Genomic DNA, 26101 nt, shown 5'->3' on the forward strand with positions numbered 1-26101 from the left:
CGGGGGCTTTAAGGCATTTTGTCTGCGGCTGCTTGCCGGGTGGCAGAGCACAGAGACAGGAAGCCCCCTGCCCGCGCGCCCCCATGCAGCAGAGCCCAGGGGCCGAGCAGGGAGACGCCAGCCGGCCCACCCACCTCAGGTTCTGAGGGTCGGAGCACAGCCTCCGGGAACAGGTGCCTCGAGAAGCACCCTCCTAGCAGGGCCCACCTGCCCCTCGCCGGGACGAGGCTGGGAAAGGCTGCAGTGGCCGTGACTGCGGCGCTTGAGCTTTGGTGCAGCATTTTGGGTGCGGAGCTGGCTTCAGCCGCGGCCCCACCCCTCCCTTCCCGTTTAGTTCTGGGGGAGCCTGGGGCACAGCCTCACCCCTGGCAGCAATGCCTGTGTACCTCCCAGGTGGGCCTGGGCAAGATGGCCCCACAGCACCACTCCAGGCCAGGCCTGCCCTCCCCTCCAGAAAACGGCCTTTGGATCGAGGGAGAGAAGCTAGACTTTATGAAGCTAACAGGGGAGGATGGCGGGGCCGGGGCCGGGGCCAGAGCCAGGCCTCAGCCCTGAGGGCCTCCAGGATCGCACTACTCACTTCAGCAAAGAAATGGAGGGGCAGGGTTGGGGGTAGAAGGGGTCTTCCCCCCCAACTTTTTTCCTGGTTTTAAATAGTTAATGCTCTTGGAGGGGCGGACTAGACACAGGTATAGAAATTTTGGCCAGTTTTATGTTAAGGAAGTGACCCCTCGTCTACGGGATGGGGCCACCGGCCAAGACAGGCGCAGGCCCTTAAGTCTGCGTCCCGGCTTCCAGCCAGAGTCTGGCCCTGGGCTGCTGTGGGTGGGCCCCAAGGGCCTCACACAAGCTCACGCCCCAAGGGGCTGCACGGAGAAGATTCAAGGGGAAGAAACAGCAGCATTTGGTTTCATCGCCCACCTCCATCTCTGCAGGCGCCGTAATAAGCGCGGGACTGGCCGGCCATGGGGTCGTCCACATTCAGCTCCCCATTGGTGGAGGTCAGCACCTGGTTTTTGCTGTGTGGCTGATCTTTGTCCCAAAGCTGAGGCTGGGAGAGTTGGTTGGTGTGGACGGTGCCGATGGGGGTCGCCAAGGGCTTCCTGGGCCAGTGGTACTCAAAGTCGAACACAAAGCCGCTTCGGTCAAAGAGGTCGGTGGAGAGGTCCACAGGTAGTCACAGTCGGGTTTCTCGAAGTCCAGGCGCCGCACGTAGTGCAGGTATGTGGCCATCTCCTCTGGAAAGTTCTAGCAGAGCACTTCGATGGGCGTGGTGCGCTTGGTGTTCCCGATATTCTGTACCGCTCATGATCGTGTCGGCCTTGAGCCCCTGCCAGGGGAGGCTGCAGCACAGGAAGTACATGAACATGTGGCCCAGCACCTCCAGGTCACTGCAGTGGCTCTGCTCCTTGCCCAGCTGCATGTTGATGTTCATGTAGCGCGCCCTGCCTGTCAAGCTCTTGTGCTCACGGTACGGGATGTGCTTCTTGGTCTCAAGGCCAATGTACCCCTTGGCCAGCCCGAAGTTGATAATGTGGATGGCGAGCTGCCGCTTGGTCCCCGGGCGCCACACCACGAAGTTCTCGGACTTCACGTCCTGGTAAATGAGGCTCTTGGTGTGCACATACTCCATGCGTGCGATCAGCTGGATGGCAATCGGGAGCACTGTCTTCAGCGTGAAGGTTGAACAGGTCCTTCAGGCTGGGCCCCAGCAGCTCCAGCACCATAGTGTTGTACTTCCAGCACAGGCCGAAGTAGTAGGTAGTAGACCTGAGGGGCGCCCTCAGTGGCACTGAGCCGCCTGTAGAACCAGTACCCCAGGTGCAGCTGTGGGGCCCGGGACTTCATCAGCTCCAATTTGACAGCACGTATTTGTTTGTATAGAGATCCTTTCCTTGGCTCTGCCATGGCCGGGCCGCAGGCAGTGTCTGGGCGGCCGGCCAGGCTTCAGCAGCGCGGCGCGGATCCCCGCTCCAGCCCTTCTCCCACTTCCGCTTGGGCTCGGACGCCCACTGGGGCCCTGCTCCAGCTCCTGTGCCGCCTGGGCCAGCCTCCGTATGTTCCGGGCGGGAGGCGCCTGGCATGCCACACTCCCCTGAGCCCGCTCTGGGGCCCGCCTGTTGGGCATCTTTTTACATGCTTATTGGCCATTTGTATGTCTTATTTGGAAAAATGTCTATTCAAGTCCCTTGCCTACTTTTTAGATTAAGTTGTATTGTTGAGCTGTAAGAATTCTTTTATATTCTGGAGATAAGACAGTTAACAGAATGTATGATTCCCAAACATTTTCTTCCATTTTGTGGGTTGTCTTTTCACATTTTTGATAGTGTTCTTTGACGCACAAATGTTTTTAACTTTGATAAAGTCTAACTTAACTATTTTTCTTGTCACTTGAGCTTTTGGTGTCATATCTAAGAAACCACTGCCTAATCTAAGTACACAAAGACTTGTGTTTCTTCTTGGAGTTTTAATAAGTTTAGCTCTTATATATAGGCCTATGATCCACTTTAAGCTTTTTTTTTTTTTTTTTTTTTTTGTATATAGTGTGAAGTAGATGTCTTACTTCATTATTTTACATGTGGATATCCAGTTGTCCCAGCACTATTATTTAAAAAGACTATTCTTTGCCCATGAATTGTCTTGGCACCCTGATCAAAAATCAGTTACCATCAATGTGAGAAATTATATTGAGACTGTCAATTCCTTTCCATTAATCTGTATATTCATCCTTAAGTTAGTACTACATTGTCTTGATTACTGTAGTTTTGTAATAAATTTTGAAATTAGGAAGTAAAGTCTTCAAACTTTGTTCTTTTTCAAGACTGTTTTAGCTATGCTAAGTCCCTTTGCTTTTATATAAATTTATGATTAACTTGTCAATTTCTGCAATAAAGAAAGCTAGGATTTCAGTAGGAATTGCACTGAACATACAGATCAATTAAGGAGTATTGCCATATTAAAAATATGAAGTCCTCTATAAGATATCTTTCCATTTATTTAGGTGTTTCCTTAATTTCATTCAATAATGTTTTATATTTCTCAGTGTATACATTTTACACTTTTTGTTAAGTTTATTCCTAAAAATTTGTTATGCTATTGTTAATGAAATTTTTTAAATTTCATTTTTGGATTGTTCGTCTGTGTATAGAAATACAACTGATTTTTATATATTGATCTTCTATTCTGCAACTGACCTGAGCTCATTTATTAGTTCTAATAGTTTTTTATTAATTCCTTGGGATTTTTAATATGCAAGGTCATGTAATCTGTGACTACACAATCATCCTTTGGTATCTATGCAGTACTAGTTCCAGAACTTCCCACACATACCAAAATCTGCAAATACTCATGTTCCTGATATACTATTTGCATACAACCTGTGCACATACTTCAGTATACTTTAAAATCTCTAGACTACTTATAATATCTAATACAATGTAAATGTTATGTAAATAATTTATACTGTATTCTTTAAGGAATAATGACAAGAAAAAGTCTGTACATGTTCAGTACAAGCACAACTTTTTTTCCATATATTTTCAATCTGCAGTTGGTTTAATCCATGGATGTGAAACCCATGGATACAGCGGGATGACTACAGTTTTACTTCTTATTTTCCAATATAAATCCCTTTTATTTCTTTTTCTTATTTCCCTACCCTGAATCTACAGTATAGTGTTAAATCAAAGTGGTAAGAGTAGCTATCCTCATCTCATTCCTGATCATAGAGAGAAGGCATTCAGTCTTTCACCATTAAGTACGACATTACTTTTGGATTTTTTTATAGATGCCCTTGAACAAATTGAGGAAGTTCCTTGCCATTCCTGTTGTGTTGAGATTTTTTATAATGATGGGATGCTGGATTTTATCAAATACTTTTTCTGTGTCTATTGGGATGATCATGTGGTTCTGGTCATTTATTCTATTGATGTGGTATAGTACACTGATTGATTTTTGGAAGTTGCACTAACCTTGTATTTCCTGGGATAAATCCCACCTGGTCATGGTATTTAATATTTTTGTAAACACACTGAGCATTCCTAATCTGAAAATCTGAAACCTGAAATGCTCCAAAATCCAAAACCTTTAGAGCACTAACCTGATGTGCAAAAGAAATATTCATTAGAGCATTTCAGACTTTAGATTTTTAAATTAGGTATGTTCAACCAGTGTATACTCTGCAAATATTATGAAAATCTGAAAAAAAATCCAAAATCCAAAACATTTCTGGTCGCAAGCATTTCAGATAAGACATATTCAAGCTGTATTGCTGGATTCAATTTGCGAGTATTTTGTTGATTTTCTACCTACAACATTGGTCTGTAGTTTTCTTTTCTTCTAGACATCTTCGTCTGAATTTGTTATCAGGGTAATACTGAACTCACAGAAATAGTTGGGAAATCCTCCTTCCTTTGCTATTTTTTGTGAATAACTGGTAATAATTCTTTTAATGTGTGACAGAATTCACAAGTGAAGCCACTTGGGCCTGGGCTTTTATAAAAATTACTAATTTGATATCTTTACTTGTCATAGACCTATTCAAACTTTCTGTTCTTTCTTTTAGCAGTTCCCATAACTTGTGTCTTTCTAGGAATTTGTCCATTTCATCTTGATCCTCTAATTTGTTGGCATTAAAAACACTATCCATTAAACAATTACTTAACGTACATGAAGAAATATTCAACAAAAGAAGAACAAATCATTAATGGCGTTTTCAAAAAATTCTCAGCATCACTAGTTATGAGACCAACAAATAGTTGTAACTATGTGCATTATTCTCATAACTAGTGACACTATTTCTTCATGTACATTAAGTAATTGTTTAATGGATACTGTGTTTTTAATTTTATACTTATAAGAATACTAACCTTTTATCTGATTTGTTGAAACAATCTTTACAGTTTGCCTTTTCATTTTAAGAGGAAACCTTCAGACATCTGAAAATTTTTATAGTCGACAATTGCAATCATTCCCATAAGATTTCTTCTGTTGTTTTGCAGCTTAAATGGTATTTTCCCAAGGACCTGAATTCAGTTCCAATTCAGACTTTTATAGTTTGATTTTCTTTACATTTCTATTTACATATCAATCTGATCTTTAATCAATCTATAATTTATCTGATATACATTATAAAAAAGAAGCTAAAATTTTTCAAACAGCTAATCAACTATCCCATCCCCATTTATTGACTAATCTCTCCCTTTCACATTAACGTGAAAAGATTTCTTCATATATTATGTTTCTATATGTATGAAGGAGTACTTTCAAGATATACTGGCCCCAACATTCTCATTATTTAGGTTATGATTCTGAATTTAATTATGTGGCTTTAATAATAGATACCAGGCCGGGCGTGGTGGCTCAAGCCTGTAATCCCAGCACTTTGGGAGGCCGAGACGGGCGGATCACGAGGTCAGGAGATCGAGACCATCCTGGCTGACACGGTGAAACCCCGTCTCTACTAAAAAATACAAAAAACTAGCCGGGCGCGGTGGTGGGCGCCTGTAGTCCCAACTACTCGGGAGGCTGAGGCAGGAGAATGGCGTGAACCCGGGAGGCGGAGCTTGCAGTGAGCTGAGATCCGGCCATTGCACTCCAGCCTGGGCGGCAGAGCGAGACTCCGTCTCAAAAAAATAAAAAATAAAAAAAATAAAATAATAGATACCATTTTGTAGTTTCATATAATGTGAAAATATCTCCTGGGACAAAATATTTTACAATTCCCAGATAAGTCTTCTTTCTCATGGCTATCTTAATAATTCTAAATTAACATAGTAATGTGTCCAATTCCCTAAAATGCCTTTTTTAGGATTTTAATTGGCTTAGAGCTAAGCACATAGTGTAAGAGAAATTGATCTTTGTCATATTCCATCTGCCCATTCCAGTATTATGTCCTAATTCTTCATATTCTTCAAATAAGTTTCTAATTTTCCTATACCGTCTTGTGTTTTCTCTTATTAAAACCATTCCTGGTTAGTTAAGGGTTTTTGTAACTATATTGAATAGGATCTTCTTTATCTATTATATAAGTGGTTGCTTGCATATAATAATGCTATTGATTTTTGTACATCTATTATTTATTTGAACATTTATTGATTTTTTCACTGTCTTTTCAATAACTATTTCAAAAATAATTTTTTGAACTCAGTGCAAATTATACATTAGATATCAGTAAATGCAAACACATCCAATTGCATATTTGTATATAGAATAGAGGAAGGGAAAGAAGCAAAACAATACTAAAATTTACTGAGAGAGCACGAAGTGATAGGCACAATAATAAATACTATATATACATTATCTCTTTAATGAAGTACACATGAGGTGGTTAAGAGGCAAGCTTATGAAGCAAACTAGGCTTGGATTTGAACCTCACTCCCAATTCCTAGCTGTGTGACCATGAATAAATTTGAGTAATATTGTTTCTCAGTGCTCTAAATTCTTTATCTTTAATGTGGAAATCTTAATACCTCCTTAAGTTATGATGAATTTTATGTGTGTGTGTGTGTGTGTGTGTGTGTGTGTGTGTGTGTGTGTGTATATATATATAAATGCTTAGAAAAATCACAGGTATTTATGAGACACAAATCAAACATATCTTTGTTTCATCCTTTCGAGTAAAAAAATACTATTAGATTTCTCTAAATAGGCATTACACATTACCATAAATTATATAAATTAACTTACAATTTGAAGCTGCAAATACACACTGGGAAAAGTCTCTTTTCTTCACAACAACTTTTTAAAAAGTTCTTTATAAAGATAAGATGTGAAATTGAATTTTATTGCACAAACCAGCAATATCCCAAACATTTAGGATTTTGTTAATAAAGCCCATTCTGATTTTTTTTTTTACTTATTTAATTATAATCATAAGGAGTTAAGTGGCATCCCACCAAAACAGCTTTATTCTCAGACTATTCTACTTAAACAACATGTATGAACAGTTTCTCTGATGGAGAAACAGAATCTTAAATGAAATCTTAAAATGAGTGCTAACTAATTCGTTCAGGTCTCTGGTATTAACTACCTTGCAATTTAAAAATATTTGATAATTTCTCCCATTTTGCCTTTCAGCACTAAGTAAGTTACTTTACTGAAGAAAGTACCTTATTCTGTAGAGTACATTATGCCTGGTTGACTCATCTATATGGAAGACATGGTTGGGTGGATACCAGATCCTTTCTGTTTCACTCATTAAAGCAAACATATTATGATACACAGGTGTGATACCTAGAAAAGAAGCAGAGAAAGGAATTATTAAAGATACACAACAGAACATTTACATAGCACCTATAATTTGTAATGAGGCTAAAGTAACAACTCTTAAAATCAGAATGAAATGCAGTAGCAGTCGAAATCTTTTGATATTCCACTCCCTACAACTGAATTATTAATCACAATCTTTTTTTATACAAACATACTTCGTTTTAGTGCACTCTGCATTATTGTACTTTGCAGATATTGTGGGGTTTTTTTCTTTACAAAATAAGGATTTACAGCAACTGTGAATCTGGTAGGTCTGTCAGCACCATTTTTCCAACAGCGTGTGCTCACTTTGTGTCTCTATGACACATTTTGCTAATTCTTGCAATATTTCAAACTTTTTCATTATTATTATATCAGTTATGATGATCTGTGATCGGTGATCTTCGACATTACAATTGTAATCGTTTGGGGCCGCCATGAACCGTGCCCATATAAGATGACAAACATAAGCAATAAATGCTGTGTGTGTTCTGACTGCTCCAGCAATAGCCACTCCTGTCTCTCTCCCTCTCCTTAGGCCTCTCTATTCCCTGAGATACAACTGTATGGAAAATAGGCCAATTAATAATCCTACAATGGCCTCTAGGCATTCAAGTGAAAGGAGGAGTTTCATATATTGAAGAGTTTCATATCTCTCACTCTAAATCAAAAGCTACAAATGATTAAACTAAGTGAGGAAGGTATATCAAATGCCAAGATAGACTAAAAGCCAGGCCTCCTGCAACAGTCAATTAAGTTCTGAATGCAAAGAAAAGGTTTCTGAATGAAATTAAAAGTGCTACTGCAGTAAATACATAAATGATGAGAGCAAAACAGCCTTATTGATGATGTGACAAAAGTTTGAGTGGTCTAGATAGAAGATCAAACCAGCCACAATATTCCCTGAAGTCAAACCCTAAACCAGAGCAAGGCCCTAATTGTCTTCAAATCTGTGAAGGCTGAGAGGGGTGAGGAAACTGCAGAAGAAAAGTAGGAAGGTAGCAGAGGTTGGTTCATGAAGTTTAAGAAAAAAAAACCGAGGGGGCGCACCCAAGATGGCCGAATAGAAACAGCTCCAGCCTCCAGCTCCCAGCATGAGCGACACAGAAGATGGGTGATTTCTGCATTTTCAACTGAAGTACCAGGTTTATCTCACTGGGGCGGGTCGGACAGTTGGTGCTGATCCGCTGGTTGGAGTGCAGCCCAACCAGCAAGAGCTGAAGCAGGGCGAGGCATCGCCTCACCTGGGAAGCGCAAGAGGGAAGGAAATTCCTTTTCCTAGCCAAAGGAAATTGAGACACACAACACCTGGAAAATCGGGTAACGCTCACCTAATATTGCGCTTTACCAAGGGTCTTAGCAAACGGCATACTAGGAGATTATATCCCGCACCTGGCCCAGAGGGTCCCAAGCCCACGGAGCCTCCCTCATTGCTACCACAGCAGTCTGAGATCTAACTGCAAGGTGGCAGCGAAGCTGGGGGAGGGGCGCCCGCCATTGCTGAGGCTTAAGTAGGTAAACAAAGCCACTGGGAAGCTCGAATTCGGTGGAGCCCACCACAGCTCAAGGAGGCCTGCCTGCCTCTGTAGACTCCACCTCTGGGGACAGGGCATAGCTAAACAAAAAGCAGCAGAAACCTCGGCAGAGGTAAATGTCCCTGTCTGACAGCTTTGAAGAGAGCAGTGGTTCTCCCAGCACAGAGGTTGAGATCTGAGAATGGACAGACTGCCTGCTCAAGTGGGTCCCTGACCCCTGAGTAGCCTAACTGGGTGACATCCCCCACTAGGTGCAGACCGACACCTCACACATCACACGGCTGGGTACACCCCTGAGACGAAACTTCCAGAGCAATAATCAGACAGCAACACTCGTTGTTCAGCAATATTCTATCTTCTGCAGCCTCCGCTGCTGAAACCCAGGAACACAGGGTCGGGAGTGGACCTCAAGCAAACTCCAGCAGACCTGCAGCTGAGAGTCCTGACTGTTAGAAGGAAAACTAACAAACAGAAAGGACACCCATACCAAAACCCCATCAGTACATCACCATCATCAAAGACCAAAGGCAGAGAAAACCATAAAGATGGGGAAAAAGCAGTGCAGAAAAGCTGGAAATTCAAAAAATCAGAGCACATCTCCCCCTCCAAAGGAACGCAGCTCATTGCCAGCAATGGAACAAAGCTGCACGAAGAATGACTTTGACGAGTTGAGAGAAGAAGGCTTCAGTCGATCAAACTTCTCAGAGCTAAAGGAGGAACTACATAACCAGCGCAAAGAAACTAAAAACCTTGAAAAAGGATTTCACGAATGGCTAACTAAAATAACCAATGTAGAAAAGTCCTTAAAAGAGCTGACAGAGATGAAAATCATAACATGAGAACTATGTGACAAATGCACAAGCTTCAGTAACTGGCTCGATCAACTAGAAGAAAGAGTATCAGCGATTGAAGATCAAATGAATGAAATGAAGCAAGAAGTCAAGAGAAAAAAGAGTAAAAAGAAATGAACAAAGCCTCCAAGAAATATGGGATTATGTGAAAAGACCAAATCTACATCTGATTGGTGTGCCTGAAAGTGACAGGGAAAATGGAAACAAGTTGGAAAACACTCTGCAGGATATCGTCCATGAGAACGTCCCCAACCTAGTAAGGCAGGCTAACATTCAAATTCAGGAAATACAGAGAACGCCAAAAAGATACTCCTCAAGAAGAGCAACTCCAAGACACATAATTGTCAGATTCACCAAAGTTGAAATGAAGGAAAAAAATCTTAAGGGCAGCCAGAGAGAAAGGTCGAAGTACCCACAAAGGGAAGCTCATTAGACTAACAGCACATCTCTCGGCAGAAACTCTACAAGCCAGAAAAGAGTGGGGGCCGATATTCAACATTCTTAAAGAAAAGAATTTTCAACCCAGAATTTCATATCCAGCCAAACTAAGTTTCATAAGTGAAGGAGAAATAAGACAAGCAAACGCTTAGAGAGGCCTGCCCTACAAGAGGTCCTGAAGGAAGCAATAAACATGGAAAGGAACAACAGGTACCAGTCATTGGTACCTGCCAAAGTGTAAAGTCCATCGATGCTAGGAAGAAACTGCATCAACTAACAAGCAAAATAACCAGCTAATATCATAATGACAGGATCAAGTTCACACATAACAATATTAACCTTAAATGTAAATGGACTAAATGGTCCAGTTAAAAAACAGACTGGCAAAATGGATAAAGTCAAGACCCATCAGTTTGCTGTATTCAGGAGACCCATCTCACATGCAGAGGCACACATAGGCTCAAAATAAAAGGATGGAGGAAGATCTACCAAGCAAATGGAAAACAAAAAAAGCAAGGGTTGCAATAGTAGTGTCTAATAAAACAGACTTTAAACCATCAAAGATCAAAACAGACAACGAAGGCCATCATATAATGATAAAGGGATCAATTCATCAGGAAGAGCTAACTATCCTAAATATATATGCACCCAATACAGGAGCACCCAGATTCATAAAGCAAGTCCTTAGAGACTTACAAAGAGACTTAGACTCCCATACAATAATAATGGGAGACTTTAACACCCTACTGTCAACATTAGACGATCAACGAGACAGAAAGTTAACAAGGATATCCAGGAATTGAACTCAACTCTCCACCAAGCAGACCTAATAGACATCTACAGAACTCTCCACCCCAAATCAACAGAATATATATTCTTCTCAGTACCACATCACACTTATTCCAAAATTGACCACATAGTTGGAAGTGAAGCACTCCTCAGCAAATGTAAATAAACACAAATTATAACAAAATGTCTCTCAGACCATAGTGCAATCAAACTAGAACTCAGGACTAAGAAACTCAATCAAAACCGCTCAACTACATGGAAACTGAACAACCTGCTCCTGAATGACTACTGGGTACATAATGAAATGAAGGCAGAAATAAAGATGTTCTTTGAAACCAATGAGAACAAAGATACAACATACCAGAATCTCTGGGACACATTTAAAGCAGTGTGTAGAGGGAAATTTATAGCACTAAATGCCCACAAGAGAAAGCAGGAAAGATCTAAAATTGACACCCTAGCATCACAATTAAAAAAACTAGAGAAGAAAGAGCAAACACATTCAAAGGCTAGCAGAAGGCAACAAATAACTAAGATCAGAGCAGAATTGAAGGAGACAGAGACACAAAAAACCCTCCAAAAAAATCAATGAATCCAGCAGCTGGTTTTTTGAAAAGATCAGCAAAATTGATAGACCATTAGCATGACTAATAAAGAAGAAAAGAGAAGAATCAAATAGACACAATAAAAAATGATAAAAGGGGATATCACCAACAACCCCACAGAAATACAAACTACCATCAGAGAATACTATAAACACCTCTATGCAAATAAACTAGAAAACCCAGAAGAAATGGATAATTTCCTGGACACTTACACTCTCCCAAGACTGAACCAGGAAGAAGTTGAATCCCTGAATAGACCAATAGCAGACTCTGAAATTGAGGCAATAATTAATAGCCTACCAACCAAAAAAAAACTCTAGGACCAGACAGATACACAGCTGAATTCTACCAGAGGTACAAGGAGGAGTTGGTGCCATTCCTTCTGAAACTATTCCAATCAATAGAAAAAGAGGGAATCCTCCCTAACTAATTTTACGAGGCCAACATCATCCTGATACCAAAGCCTGGCAGAGATACAACAAAAAAAGAGAATTTTAGACCAATATCCCTGATGAACATCGATGCAAAAATCCTCAATAAAATACTGGCAAACCGAATCCAGCAGCACATCAAAAAGTTTATCCACCATGATCAAGTGGGCTTCATCCCTGGGATGCAAGGCTGGTTCAACATATGCAAATCAATAAACGTAATCCAACACATAAACAGAACCAAAGACAAGAACCACATGATTATCTCAATAGATGAAGAAAAGGCCTTTGACAAAATTCAACAGCCCTTCATGCTAAAAACTCTCAATAAATTCGGTATTGATGGAACGTATCTCAAAATAATAAGAGCTATTTATGACAGACCCACAGCCAATATCATACTGAATGGGCAAAAACTGGAAGCATTCCCTTTGAAAACTGGCACAAGACATGGATGCCCTCTCTCACCATTCCCATTCAACATAGTGTTGGAAGTTCTGGCTAGGGCAGTCAGGCAAGAGAAATAAAGGGTATTCAGTTAGGAAAAGAAGAAGTCGAATTGTCCCTGTTTGCAGATGACATGATTGTATATTTAGAAAACCCCATTGTCTCAGCCCAAAATCTCCTTAAGCTGATAAGAAACTTCAGCAAAGTCTCAGGATACAAAATCAGTGTACAAAAATCACAAGCATTCTTATATACCAGTAACAGATAAACAGAGAGCCAAATCATGAGTAAACTCCCATTCACAATAGCTTCAAATAGAATAAAATATCTAGGAATCCACCTTACAAGGGATGTAAAGGACCTCTTCAAGGAGAACTACAAACCACTGCTCAGTGAAATAAAAGAGGACACAAACAAATGGAAGAACATACCATGCTCATGGATAGGAAGAATCAATATTGTGAAAATGGCCATACTGCCCAAGGTAATTTATAGATTCAATACCATCCCCATTAAGCTACCAATGACTTTTTTCACAGAATTGGAAAAAACTGCTTTAAAGTTCATATGGAACCAAAAAGACCCCACATTGCCAAGACGATCCTAAGCCAAAAGAACAAAGCTGGAGGCATCACACTACCTGACTTCAAACTATACTAACAAGGCTACAGTAACCAAAACAGCAGGGTACTGGTACCAAAACAGAGACATAGACCAATGGAACAGAACAGAACCCTCAAAAATAATACCACACATCTACAGCCACCTGATCTTTGACAAACCTGACAAAAACAAGAAATAGGGGAAGGATTCCCTATTTAATAAATGGTGCAGGGAGAATTGGCTAGCCAGAAGTAGAAAGCTGAAATGGATCCTTTCCTTACTCCTTATACGAAAATTAAACAAGATGGATTAGAGACTTAAATGTTAGACCTAAAACCATAAAAACCCTAGAAGAAAACCTAGGTAATACCATTCAGGACATAGGCATGGGCAAGCACTTCATGTCTGAAACACCAAAAGCAACGGCAACAAAAACCAAAATTGACAAATGGGATCTAATTAAACTAAAGAGCTTCTGCACAGCAAAAGAAACTACCATCAGAGTGAACAGGCAACCTACAGAATGGGAGAACATTTTTGCAATCTACTTATCTGACAAAGGGCTAATATCCAGAATCTACAAAGAACTCAAACAAATTTACAAGAAAAAAACAAACAACCCCATCAAAAAGTGGGCAAAGGATATGAACAGACACTTCTCAAAAGAAGACATTCATACAGCCAACAGACACATGAAAAAATGCTCATCATCACTCGCCATCAGAGAAATACAAATCAAAACCACAATGAGATACCATCTCACACCAGTTAGAATGGCAATCATTAAAAAAATCTGGAAACAACAGGTGCTGGAGAGGATGTGGAGAAACAGGAACACTTTTACACTATTGGTGGGACTGTAAACTAGTTCAACCATTGTGGAAAGCAGTGTGGTAATTCCTCAAGGATCTAGAACTAGAAATACCATTTGACCTGGCCATCCCATTACTGGGTATATACCCAAAGGATTATAAGTCATGCTGCTACAAAGACACATGCACACGTATGCTTATTGCGACGCTATTCACAATAGCAAAGACTTGGAATCAACCGAAATGTCCATCCGTGACAGACTGTATTAAGAAAATGTGGCACATATACACCATGGAATACTATGCAGCCATAAAAAAGGATGAGTTCGTGTCCTTTGTAGGGACATGGATGCAGCTGGAAACCATCATTCTCAGCAAACTATTGCAGGGACAGAAAACCAAACACCACATGTTCTCACTCATAGGTGGGAACTGAACAATGAGATCACTTGGACACAGGAAGGGGAACATCACACACCGGGTCCTATTGTGGGGAGGGGGTAGGAGGGAGGGATAGAATTAGAAGATATACCTAATGTAAATGACGAGTTAATGGGTGCAGCACACCAACATGGCACATGTATACATAGGTAACAAACCTGCACGTTGTGCACATGTACCCTAGAACTTAAAGTATAATTTAAAAAAAAAAGAAAAAGAAACCATGTCCCTAACATAAAAGTGAGAGGTAAAGCAGCAAGTGTTGATGGAGAGGATGCAGCAAGTTATCCAAAGATCTAAGAACGATCACTGATAAACAATAGATTTTCAGTGCAGACAAAACAGCCTTCTGTTGGAAGAAGATGCCATCTAGGAGTAGTTTCATAGTTAGAGAGAAGTCAATGCTTGCCTTCAAAGTTTCAAAGAACTGAATGACTCTCTGCTGAGGAGCTAATGCAGCAAGTGACTTTTAGTTGAAGCCAATGCTTATTGACCATTCTGAAAATCTATGGGCGTTAAGAACTATGCTCAATTACCCTGCCTGTGCTCTATAAATGGAATGACAAAATCTAGAAGACAGCACATCTGTATACAGCATGGTTTACTGAATATTTTAAGCCACCGTTGAGACCTAAAGCTCAGAAAAAAAGATTCCTGTCAAAGTACTATTACTCCTTGACAATACACCTGGTCACCCAAGAGCTCTGATGAAGATGTACATTGAATTTCATGTTGTTTTCATGCCTGCTAACATAACATCCATTCTGCAGCCCATGAATCAAGGAGCAATTTGACTTTCAAATCTTAGTATTTGGGAAACACATTTTGTAAGGTTATGGCTGTCACAGTGTTTCCTCTCACGGATCTAAGCAAAGTAAATAAAAAAACTTATGGAACGAATTCACCATTCTAGACGTCATGAAAAACATTTGTAGTTCATGAGAAGAGGTCAAAATGTCAGCATTAACAGGAGTTTGAAAGAAGCTGATTCTGACTCTCGTGGATCTCTGACGGATTTAATCTTCAGTGGAGGAAGTCACTGCAGATGTGGTAGAAGTAGCAAGAGAACTAAAATTAGAAGTGGAGCTTGAAGACGTGACTGAATTGCTGTAATCTCGTGATAAAACTTGGACAGATAAGGAATTGCTTTTTATGGATGAGCAAATAAAGTGGTTTCTTGAGATGGAATCTATTCCTGGTGAAGATGCTGTGAATATTGTTGAAATGACAACAAAAGATTTATAATATTATATCAGCTTAGTCAAAGCAGTGGCAGGGTTTGAGTGAATCAATTTCCCATTTTCAAAGAAGTTCTATTGCAGGTAAAATGCTATCAAATAGCATTGCATACTACAGAGACATCTTTCATGAAAGGAAGAGTCCATTGATGCAGCAACCTTCATTGTCTCATTTTAAGAAATTGCCATAGCCACCCAACCTCTAGCAGTCACCATCCTGGTCAGTCAGTAGCCATCAACATCAAGGCAAGACTCTCCACCAACAAAAAGATTACGACTCACTGAAGGCTCGGATGATTGTGAGTGCTTTATGACAATAAAGTATTTTTCAATTAAGGTATGTACTTTTTTGGACATAATGTTATTGCATACTTAACAGACTACAGAATAATTTAAACATAACTTTTATTTGCACTGGGAAACCTAAAACTTCATGTGATTTGCTTTATTGCAATATTTGCTTTACTGCGATAGTCTGGAACCAAACCCACAATGTCTCTGAGGTATGTCAATATTTTAAAATATAACTGCTGAGACTCTTTCAAGCAGATATTTTTTTTTTAATTTCATCTGTTTTTTCAGTTGTCCTCTGCAGAAAGGTTGGTTCAAATTTTCAAGTTTCCCTGAACTGGAGGTATAATAAAAATCCATGCTTGTATGTGGTTGTGGGGAGGGAGTTGTTTTAATTAATAGGTATCAAATTACAAAAATATTTAGAAGTCATGAATACTCTTAAAAGAACAATGTGTCAAGTTTTACACAATACACTAATAATTATATCCTTTGCGCTATTTTAATTTACAATGAAAGATTTTTAATGTCAACTTAAAATGTGAGTGCATACATAATTTCTTAAAAGATATTTTTAGAAGGTACATTCACAAATGGTTGAAAGCCACTGAACTAAAAAACCAAGAGAATACCTATACCACACAAGTAAATAATACAAGCTATTTTCAAGCATATATAGAACATTCACACATATGCATACATGTACAGACACAAGCACAAACACAACAATCATGTGAGCTCAAGTCTTTAGAAGTTCCACAGAATAACCATACATACCAAGTTCTCTGACCATACTTCAATTAAATCAAAAATGAATATGTAAAAAAAAAAATTTTAATCCTATATATTCAAAACATAATGCTCACAGAACACAGAAGTATTTTATCCTAGCTACGTTTTCACTATTTTCCACTGTAGACAGAAATGACACAAATAACAAACTGACAACAAAGACTTAAATTCTGAATTTAAATTATTAACACGACCGTCTACTTACAGATGGGTAATATTTCAACAAGTTATTTATAATAACATTATTTAGTGGCAACTTTTAAACAGTATACTTGTATTCATTCTTTTATTTACAAATAACTTCCAAATAACTCAGAAGTCAAAGGAAAATACATTAAGAAGCATTTATAATGAATAATGATTACCAATATCATGTATTAAAAATCATGGAATACAACTAAAGTGAAACTCAAGAGGAAACATTGTAGCTTTTAGAAAATAAGAGCAAATGATCTAAGTATCTACTCAATATAGTAGAAGACAATAGAGTAATCCCAAAGAAAGGTTACAGATGGACATGATGAAAATCCAATAGGGAGAAGTGACAAAATAAAAGATGATTATTTGCAAAATAGATCTTTGTCAAGGATAATAAGAAAAAAACAGGCACAGATAAACACTAAGAACTTTAAAAAAACATAATTATAAGTTATGAAGACAAAGAGTGCTAGAACAACATTATGCCAATAAACTTGAAAATACAGACAGATGGACAATTTTTGTAAAAATATAACTTTAAAAAGATTAATAAATTTAAAACTTCAATAGAACTATAACCATTAAAGAAACAGATTCTGGTTGGGTGCAGTGGCTCACGCACTTTGAGAGGCCGGGGCAGGTAGATCACCTGAAGTCAGGGGTTTGCGACCAGCTTGGCCAACATGGCAAAACACTGTCTCTACCAAAAATACAAAAATTAGCTGGGTGTGGTGGCGGGTGCCTGTAGTGCAGCTAGTCAGGAGGCTGAGGTAGATGAATCACTTGAACCCTGAAGGCGGAGGTTGCAGTGAGCCATGATCATGCCACTGCACTCCAGCCTGGGAAACAGAGCAAGACTCAGTCTCAGCACCACATCACACTTATTCCAAAATTGATCACATAGTTGGAAGTAAAGCACTCCTCAGCAAATGTAAAAGAACAGAAATTATAACAAACTGTCTCTCAGACCACAGTGCATCAAACTAGAACTCAGGATTAAGAAACTCAATGAAAATCGCCCAACTACAAGGAAACTGAACAACCTGCTCCTGAATGACTACTGGGTACATAACGAAATGAAGGCAGAAATAAAGATGTTCTTTGAAACCAATGAGACAAACACACAACATACCAGAATCTCTGGGACACATTTAAAGCAGTGTATAGAGGGAAATGTGTAGCACTAAGTGCCCACAAGAGAAAGCAGGAAAGATCTAAAATTGAAACACTACATCACAATTAAAAGAACTAGAGAAGCAAGAGCAAACACATTCAAAAGCTAGCAGAAGGCAAGAAATAAGATCCGAGCAGAACTGAAGGAGACAGAGACACAAAAAACCCTTCAAAAAATTAATGAATCCAGGAGCTGGTTTTTTGAAAAGATCAACAAATATGATAGGCCGCTAGCAAGACTAATAAAAAAGAAAAGAGAGACGAGTCAAATAGACGCAATAAAAAATGATAAAGGGGATATCACCACCGATTCCACAGAAAAGCAAACTACCATCACAGAATACTATAAACACCTCTACGCAAATAAACTAGAAAATCTAGAGGAAATAGATAAATTCCTGAACACAAACACCCTCCCAAGACTAAACCAGGAAGAAGTCAAATCCCTGAATAGACCAGTAACAACTTCTGAAATTGATGCAGTAATTAAAAGCCTACCAATCAGAAAAAGTTCAGGACCAGAGGGATTCACAGCCCAATTCTACCAGAGGTACAAGGAGGAGATGGTACCATTCCTTTGGAAACTATTCCGATCAATAGAAAAAGAGGGATTCCTCCCTAACTCATTTTACGAGGCCAACATCATCCTGATACCAAAGCCTGGCAGAGATACAACAAAAAAAGAGAATTTTAGACCAATATCCCTGATGAACATCGATGCAAAAATCCCCAATAAAATACTGGCAAAACGAATCCAGCAGCACATCAAAAAGTTTATCCACCATGATCAAGTGGGCTTCATCCCTGGGATGCAAGGCTGGTTCAACATATGCAAATCAATAAACGTAATCCAACACATAAACAGAACCAAAGACAAGAACCACATGATTATCTCAATAGATGAAGAAAAGGCCTTTGACAAAATTCAACAGCCCTTCATGCTAAAAACGCTCAATCAATTAGGTATTGATGGGATGTATCTCAAAATAATAAGAGTTATTTATGACAAACCCACAGCTAATATCATACTGAATGGACAAAAACTGGAAGCATTCCCTTTGAAAACTGACACAAGAGAGGGATGCCCTCTCTCACCACTGCTATTCAACATAGTGTTGGAAGTTCTGGGCAGGGCAATCATGCAGGAGAAAGAAATAAGGGGTGTTCAATTAGGAAAAGACGAAGTCAAATTGTCCCTGTTTGTAGATAACATGATTGTATATTTAGAAAACCCCATCATCTCAGCCCAAAATCTCCTTAAGCTGGTAAGCAACTTCAGCAAAGTCTCAGGATACAAAATCAATGTGCAAAAATCACAAGCATTCTTATATACCAATAACAGACAGCCGAATCATGAGTGAACTCCCACTCACAATTGTTTTGAAGATAATAAATACCTAGGAATCCACCTTACAAGGGATGTGAAGGACCTCTTCAAGGAGAACTACAAACCACTGCTCAACGGAATAAAAGAAGACACAAAATAATGGAAGAACACTCCATGCTGATGGATAGAAAGAATCAATATCGTGAAAATAGCCATAATGCCCAAGGTAATTTATAGATTCAGTGCCATTCCCATCAAGCAACCAATGACTTATCTTCACAGTACTGGAAAAAACTACTTTAAAGTTCATATGGAACCAAAAAAGAGCTCGCATTGCCATGACAATCCTAAGCCAAAGAACAAAGCTGGAGGCATCACGCTACCTTACTTCAAATTATGCTAAAGCCTACAGTAACCACAACAGCATGGTACTGGTACCAAACAGAGATATAGACCAATGGAACAGAACAGAGCCCTCAGAATTAATACCACACATCTACAACCATCTGATCTTTGATAAATCTGACAAAAACAAGAAATGGGGAAAGGATTCCCTATTTAATAAATGGTGCAGGGAAAATTGGCTAGCCATAAGTAGAAAGCTGAAACTGGATCCCTTCCTTACACCTTATACAAAAATTAATTCAAGACAGATTACACACTTAAATGTTAGACTTAAAACCATAAAAACCCTAGAAGAAAACCTAGGTAATACCATTCAGGACATAGGCATGGGCAAGGACTTCATGTCTAAAACACCAAAAGCAACGGCAACAAAAGCCAAAATTGACAAATGGGATCTAATTAAAGAGCTTCTGCACAGCAAAAGAAACTACCCATCAGAGTGAACAGGCAACCTACAGAATGGGAGAACATTTTTGCAATCTACTTATCTGACAAAGGGCTAATATTCAGAATCTACAAAGAACTTAAACAAATTTACAAGAAAAAAACAAACGACCCCATCAAAAAGTGGGCAAAGGATATGAACAGACACTTCTCAAAAGAAGACATTTGTGCAGCCAACAGACACATGAAAAAATGATCATCATCTCTGGCCATCAGAGAAATGCAAATCAAAACCACAATGAGATACCATCTCACACCAGTTAGAATGGCAATCATTAAAAAGTCAGGAAACAACAGGTGCTGGAGAGAATGTGGAGAAATAGGAACACTTTTATACTGTTGGTGGGACTGTAAGCTAGTTCAACCATTGTGGAAGACAGTGTGGTGATTCCTCAAGGATCTAGAACTAGAAATACCATTTGACCCAGCCATTCCATTACTGGGTATATACCCAACGGATTATAAATCATGCTGCTATAAAGACACATGCACACATATGTTTATTGTGGCACTATTCACAATAGCAAAGATTTGGAACCAACCCAAATGTCCGTCAATGATAGACTGGATTAAGAAAATGTGGCACATATACACCATGGAATACTATGCAGCCACATAAAAGGATGAGTTCGTTTCCTTTGTAGGGACATGGATGCAGCTGGAAACCATCATTCTCAGCAAACTGTCGCAAGGACAAAAAACCAAACACCACATGTTCTCACTTATAGGTGGGAACTGAACAATGAGAACACTTGGACACAGGAAGGGGAACATCACACACTGGGGCCTGTCGTGGGGTGGGAGGAAGGGGGAGGGATAGCATTAGGAGATATACCTAATGTAAATGACAAGTTAATAGGTGCAGCACACCAACAGGGCTCATGTATACATAGGTAACAAACCTGCACGTTGAGCACATGTAGCCTATAACTTAAAGTATAATAATAATTTTTAAAAATACCCATTAAAAAAAGGGAACAGACTCTATCCACTTAAACAAAAGAAGAAAAGAAAGAAGGAGCAGGAAAGAGACAGAAGAAGGGAAGGAAGAAGCATAACAAAGAAGAAAGAAAAACCACCATCAGGCCCAGACAAGATTTATATTTGAGTTCAATCAAACATGAAAGACAATTCCATCTTAAGTATACTATCACAGAGAATAGACCAAGAAGGAACAGAGAAATTGACACATTTTGTAAATTTAGTTTGACGACGATACCAAGGGTAATCTCAACAATATAGATAGAAAAATCTTAAACTTTACTTCCATGATTATAGAAGTAAAAGAGTAACATCAGTGAAAATGGTGGAGTAGGTAGTTCCAAGGGCCTATCCTTCTCCACAGCAATAGGGGGGAAAAATGAGTAAAAACCGTCAGAATGAACTTCATATAAACTATAGAAAATAGGCAAAGATATGCAGCAATCAGATAAATGCTGAATCAAGAAAACAGCAACTAAAAATGGCAGGAAAGTTGTGCAGCATTTTTACTTTCCCTTAACCACCCACTACCCCCACATCCTGCCTAGCAACCCCTGCTTCACTCCCCCTAGTTAACCCTAGTTAAGCAAAGTCTTGAAGATGGCAATTGGTGTTCCCAGTGTGAAACTCTGGTCCCTGGCTCTGGAGTGAACAGAGCTGACCTTAATCTCAAAAAACCGTTTTTCTCTCTTTTGACCTGACTGGGGACTGACTGAAGAAATGATGCAAAGAGCACACCTATGTTCCACTTAATTCAGGACTTTCTCGGGGCAGAAAAGCAGCTACACAGAAGACATTCATTGAAAACATTGCAAATGAACAACCTGGGACAGAGGCCTAAAGTTGAGGCAAACAATAAACACACTGAAAACCAAAAAAGACACAAGAGAGGAGAGTTTCTTTGGGAAATGACGGCACTGAAAAGCATCACTATGTATTGGAGAGTAGAAAAGCCACATGCATGCCCAAGGAATGGCACTTAGAAGAAAAGACCCTAAGCTTTCACCTCAAGCTGTTCTTTAGAGTCAGCACAAGCAGGAAGGGAAGGCTAAGGCAGAGTTGTAAATGGACTAGGTAAGCACTGAATGAGTGCCCCAACATAGAGCCAATCTGCAAAGACTGAAAGAGTTGTTCTTTTCTATTATTTTCTTTTGGCTCTAGGAATTCAATAAAATCTGTCAAAAAAAAAAATCTTACAAGCTAAAAATCAGTCTTACAAGCTAAAAATCTTACAAACTAAAATCTCACAAGCTAAAATCTGACTAGCTAAAAAAAATCTTACAAGCTGAAAAATCTTACAAGCTAAAAAAATCTTACAAGCTAAAATCTTACTACAAGCTAAAGGATCAGAGATTTCAGAGACTACACACAACAAAAAATACAGACTTTACAATATAGTCAAGATCACTAACTAGAGGTCTCTCATATCCACTTCCCCCACTAAAAACTAAAACCATGAGTATATAATCACACTTTGAGTAGATTATCCAAGAGGAACACTGGTATTCAATAGAAAAGCAAGGAAGGAGACAGAACAAGACAGCCTGCTCTGCCGGGAGTGGCAAGAAGCTGGAAGAGACTCCACATACGGAAAGGGTGAGAGATGCCCAATGGTCCACATTGCTACTGTGAACCCCTGCAATTTTAGTCACAGGAAAGACCCTAGACCCTTGCAGGACAAAAAATTAACATAGAGGGCTGCCCAGAGACAGCACAAAAGCATTTCCTATTCCAGTGAGGAAGTTCACTCTGGGTCCCACACTCCCCCTGAGTCCTAAGCAGCTACAGCAAGGTGATATTTTGGAAGCCCAGCTCACAACAGAATGCGTACTCCCCTGGGGCCCAATGGCACCATAAAAAAGAATGTAATCATGTCATTCACAGCAACATGGATGGAACTGAAGGTCATTATGTCAAGTGAAATAACCCAGGAACTGAAAGACAAATATCACAAGTTCTCATTCATGTGTGGGAGCTTAAAAAGTTGATCACATGAAGGTAGAGTGGATTGGTAGCAGGGACTGGCAAGGTTATATAGGTGGGAAGGGGGAAATGAAGAGACGTTGGTTAATGGGCACAAAAATACAGACAGAAGGAACAAGTTCAAATGTTTGACAGAAGAGTAGGGTGACTATAGTTAACAACAATGTATTGTATTTTTCAAAATAGCTACAAAGAACTTGAAATGTACCTAGCTTCCTCCAACTTACAGTTAATGGCTATTCTGACCTATACTGATCTTAAATTAAACAGAATAAATTGATGTCATCATACATTCTTATAAATACTATATTAGACATTTAATTTACCTCTACAAATAAAATCATATTACAATTCTTCAAAACAAAGCTTATGCGTCAACTAGTCTTTCTATTAAAAGAACATTTAAAAATGAGATACCATGATAATAGGCTCTATAGTAACCTCAGTGGTCTAGTAAAATGTGTTAGCTCTACAGAAAAAGTTCTCTGGTTCATAGTTTTGGTCCACAGATAATACAATCAGGTCTCAAGAGTAAAAATGATTTCAAGATACACCAAAGATGTGAGAAATATATATATATATGAGGAAAGACTGGCAAAGGTCTTCAGAAGCTAACTAGAAGAAAATGATGGTTTGTCAACCATTTAATCAAGATTTTAAATCAAATACATATTTCAAAACATTAATTCTTTGCTTTCATGTTACTCTCAGGATCTAGCTTTAATATTAACTTATGTCATGAGATAGCCCATGACAGGATGTAATTATATATGTAATTATAAAGAATACTCAGCAAACATTTATGGCCATCAAGTTTGTTTTGACACCTAGCCCAAAGCAGATTCACCATAAGTTGTACTCCAGTAACACTTTCATTGTCTATGCATGTGAAAACACACATGCCAGACATACAAGCATTAAAAAATATATATATATTATGAATGTACCTAGTATTAGCATAGCATAATTAATACAATAATACATGGATTAAAAAGGAAAAGGCTGTTTTTTAATACTTACCACAAGCTTTAGAAGCAGCAATACAGATTTCTTCTGCAACATACTCCCCAGATGGAAAGGTCAGATAATCTGCCTCAGATTTCCCAAGCGAATGGTAAAGATACACCTGAAGGACTGGATCTATTTGCTTCATAGAATTGGCATTTCCAGAAATATCACCATTCTGATATATAGAAGATGTGGATGTTCCCTCCATTTCTGTCATAGTAAGGCAGGCCATTCCCATGCAGAGTCTTTTTCAGAATATTTGCCTGTAAGAGAAAACAATAAAGTTACAAATGGGCTGGGCGCAGTGTCTTACACCTGTAATCCTAGCACTTTGCGGGGCGGAGGTGGGCAGATAGCTTAAGCCCGTATGTTGGAGACAAGCCTCAGCAACATGGTGAAACCTCATCTCTACAAAAAAAATACAAAAAAAAAAAAAAAATTAGCTGGGCGTGGCAGCACGCACTTGTAGTCCTAGCTACTCTCCGAGCGGAGCAGAAGAATCACTTGAGCCTGGGAGGTTGAGGCTGCGGTGAGCCTCCACACTCCATCACACTCCAGTCTGGGTGACACAGCGAGACTCTGTCTCAAAAATGAATGAATGAATGAATGAATGAATGAATGAATGAATAAATAAATAAATAAAGTTACAAATGTAAATAATATTGATAAGGCATCCTTCATATACAAAGAAGGACTGCTCCTTGACAGCAATGGCTGTCAAATCCATTAGCTGGATAAATAGCGTGTACTACTACATACAAAGCACAATGCAAGAAATCACACATTTTAAACTTCCTGTGGACAAAGATTATAAAATTCCAGTTAACAACCTAATTGAGGAAGATGATATAAATTCCTAACATGAACAAACAAGCATTAAACTTAGTTACAGACAACAGAAGAAGAGATCTCAAATTGAGGGAAGAGGGGTCCAGAAGGCTGACTAGAAGTATCTGGTACTAGCCTCCTCCACAAAGAAGAACCGAAGTAGCGAGCAGATAATCACACTTCGAATAGGTCGTCTAAGAGAGAACCTCCTCCACAAAGAAGAACCGAAGTAGCGAGCAGATAATCACACTTCGAATAGGTCGTCTAAGAGAGAACACTGAAATTCAACAGAGAAGTGATAGAAAACACCTAAAGCAAGGAAGGAGAGAGAAGTGGGGCAGCCTGCTCGGCCAGGATCAGCCGGAAGCCTAGAGAGCCTGCACAGTGTGGGGAAAGAGTAAGTGAGAGACTCCCAGTGGCACACATTTTCACCACAAATTCCTGCAATCCCAGACACAAGAGAGTCCTTCAACTTTCATGGGCCCTGGGAGTAACATAGGAGCTGCCTGGAGACTGCACAATGACAATGCCTTAGAGAGGGATCTTACGCTGATCCAACATACCCCCGATTCCTAAGCAGCTACAGCACAGTGACATTTTTAAAGCCCAACCCCCACCAGAATGCATCCTACCCTGGAGTTCAATAGCCCCCACATATCCACACCCCTAGAGCCCCACTGACATCCTCCACCCACAGTTACCTCCACTGCTGGCTGCTGCCTATGGGACCAAAGCACAAGCCATTGGCAGTAACCCCACTGCTCCCAGCAGAAGGGCTGCCATACATTTGTATGTGCCCTGAGGACAAGCTCTACCACCTACAGCTGCCACCATTGCAGGCTGCTGCCGCTAGTGTCAAAATACATGCACCCTGAGTATAGCTTCATCACATCTGCAGACTCCACCTGCAGCTGCAATGCACACTCCCCAGCCAGCTCCCTACAACTGCTCCCACTGAGAGCAACCCCACCCCTCCCCAGCATCAGGGCACAGCACAGCCACTGCCGCCCCCACCTGTACATTCCACCAGGAAATTGGAAATCATCCTGCTCCTGCCCACCATAAACAGCACCTGCTCCCAATACTGGAGGACCTGAGGATACTCTCATCCTGCTCAGTTCAGCACCCCACTGCCAAGTACCCAAGCATGTTATCTGGGGGCCTTGGGATCGCACCAGTTTGTCCACATCCAGTGTCAACTGAGCATTCCACCTGGGGGTCTGAGGATGTGAC

At 39.8% G+C, this 26101-nt stretch overlaps 1 protein-coding gene and 1 pseudogene across 10 annotated transcripts in view; both read right to left on the reverse strand.

Annotated features, from left to right (window-relative positions):
• JAK2 (Janus kinase 2) overlaps positions 1-26101 on the reverse strand; it is a 155614-nt gene that overhangs the window by 92050 nt on the left and 37463 nt on the right. For all 10 annotated transcript variants that reach the window (XM_074017539.1, XM_074017535.1, XM_065530593.1 and 7 more), the window contains 2 exons: positions 24053-24303; positions 7110-7233 (listed from right to left, as the gene is read on the reverse strand). Coding sequence is in view for 4 of the 10 variants with exons in the window: in XM_005581792.4 (XP_005581849.1) it covers positions 7110-7233; positions 24053-24278 (350 nt within the window). In the remaining 6 variants the exon portion in view is untranslated. The remainder of the gene's footprint in view (positions 1-7109; positions 7234-24052; positions 24304-26101) is intronic.
• On the reverse strand, positions 650-2185 carry LOC141408663 (casein kinase I pseudogene; annotated as a pseudogene).

Source organism: Macaca fascicularis, chromosome 15, assembly GCF_037993035.2.
Source record: "Macaca fascicularis isolate 582-1 chromosome 15, T2T-MFA8v1.1".
Lineage (NCBI taxonomy): Eukaryota > Metazoa > Chordata > Mammalia > Primates > Cercopithecidae > Macaca > Macaca fascicularis.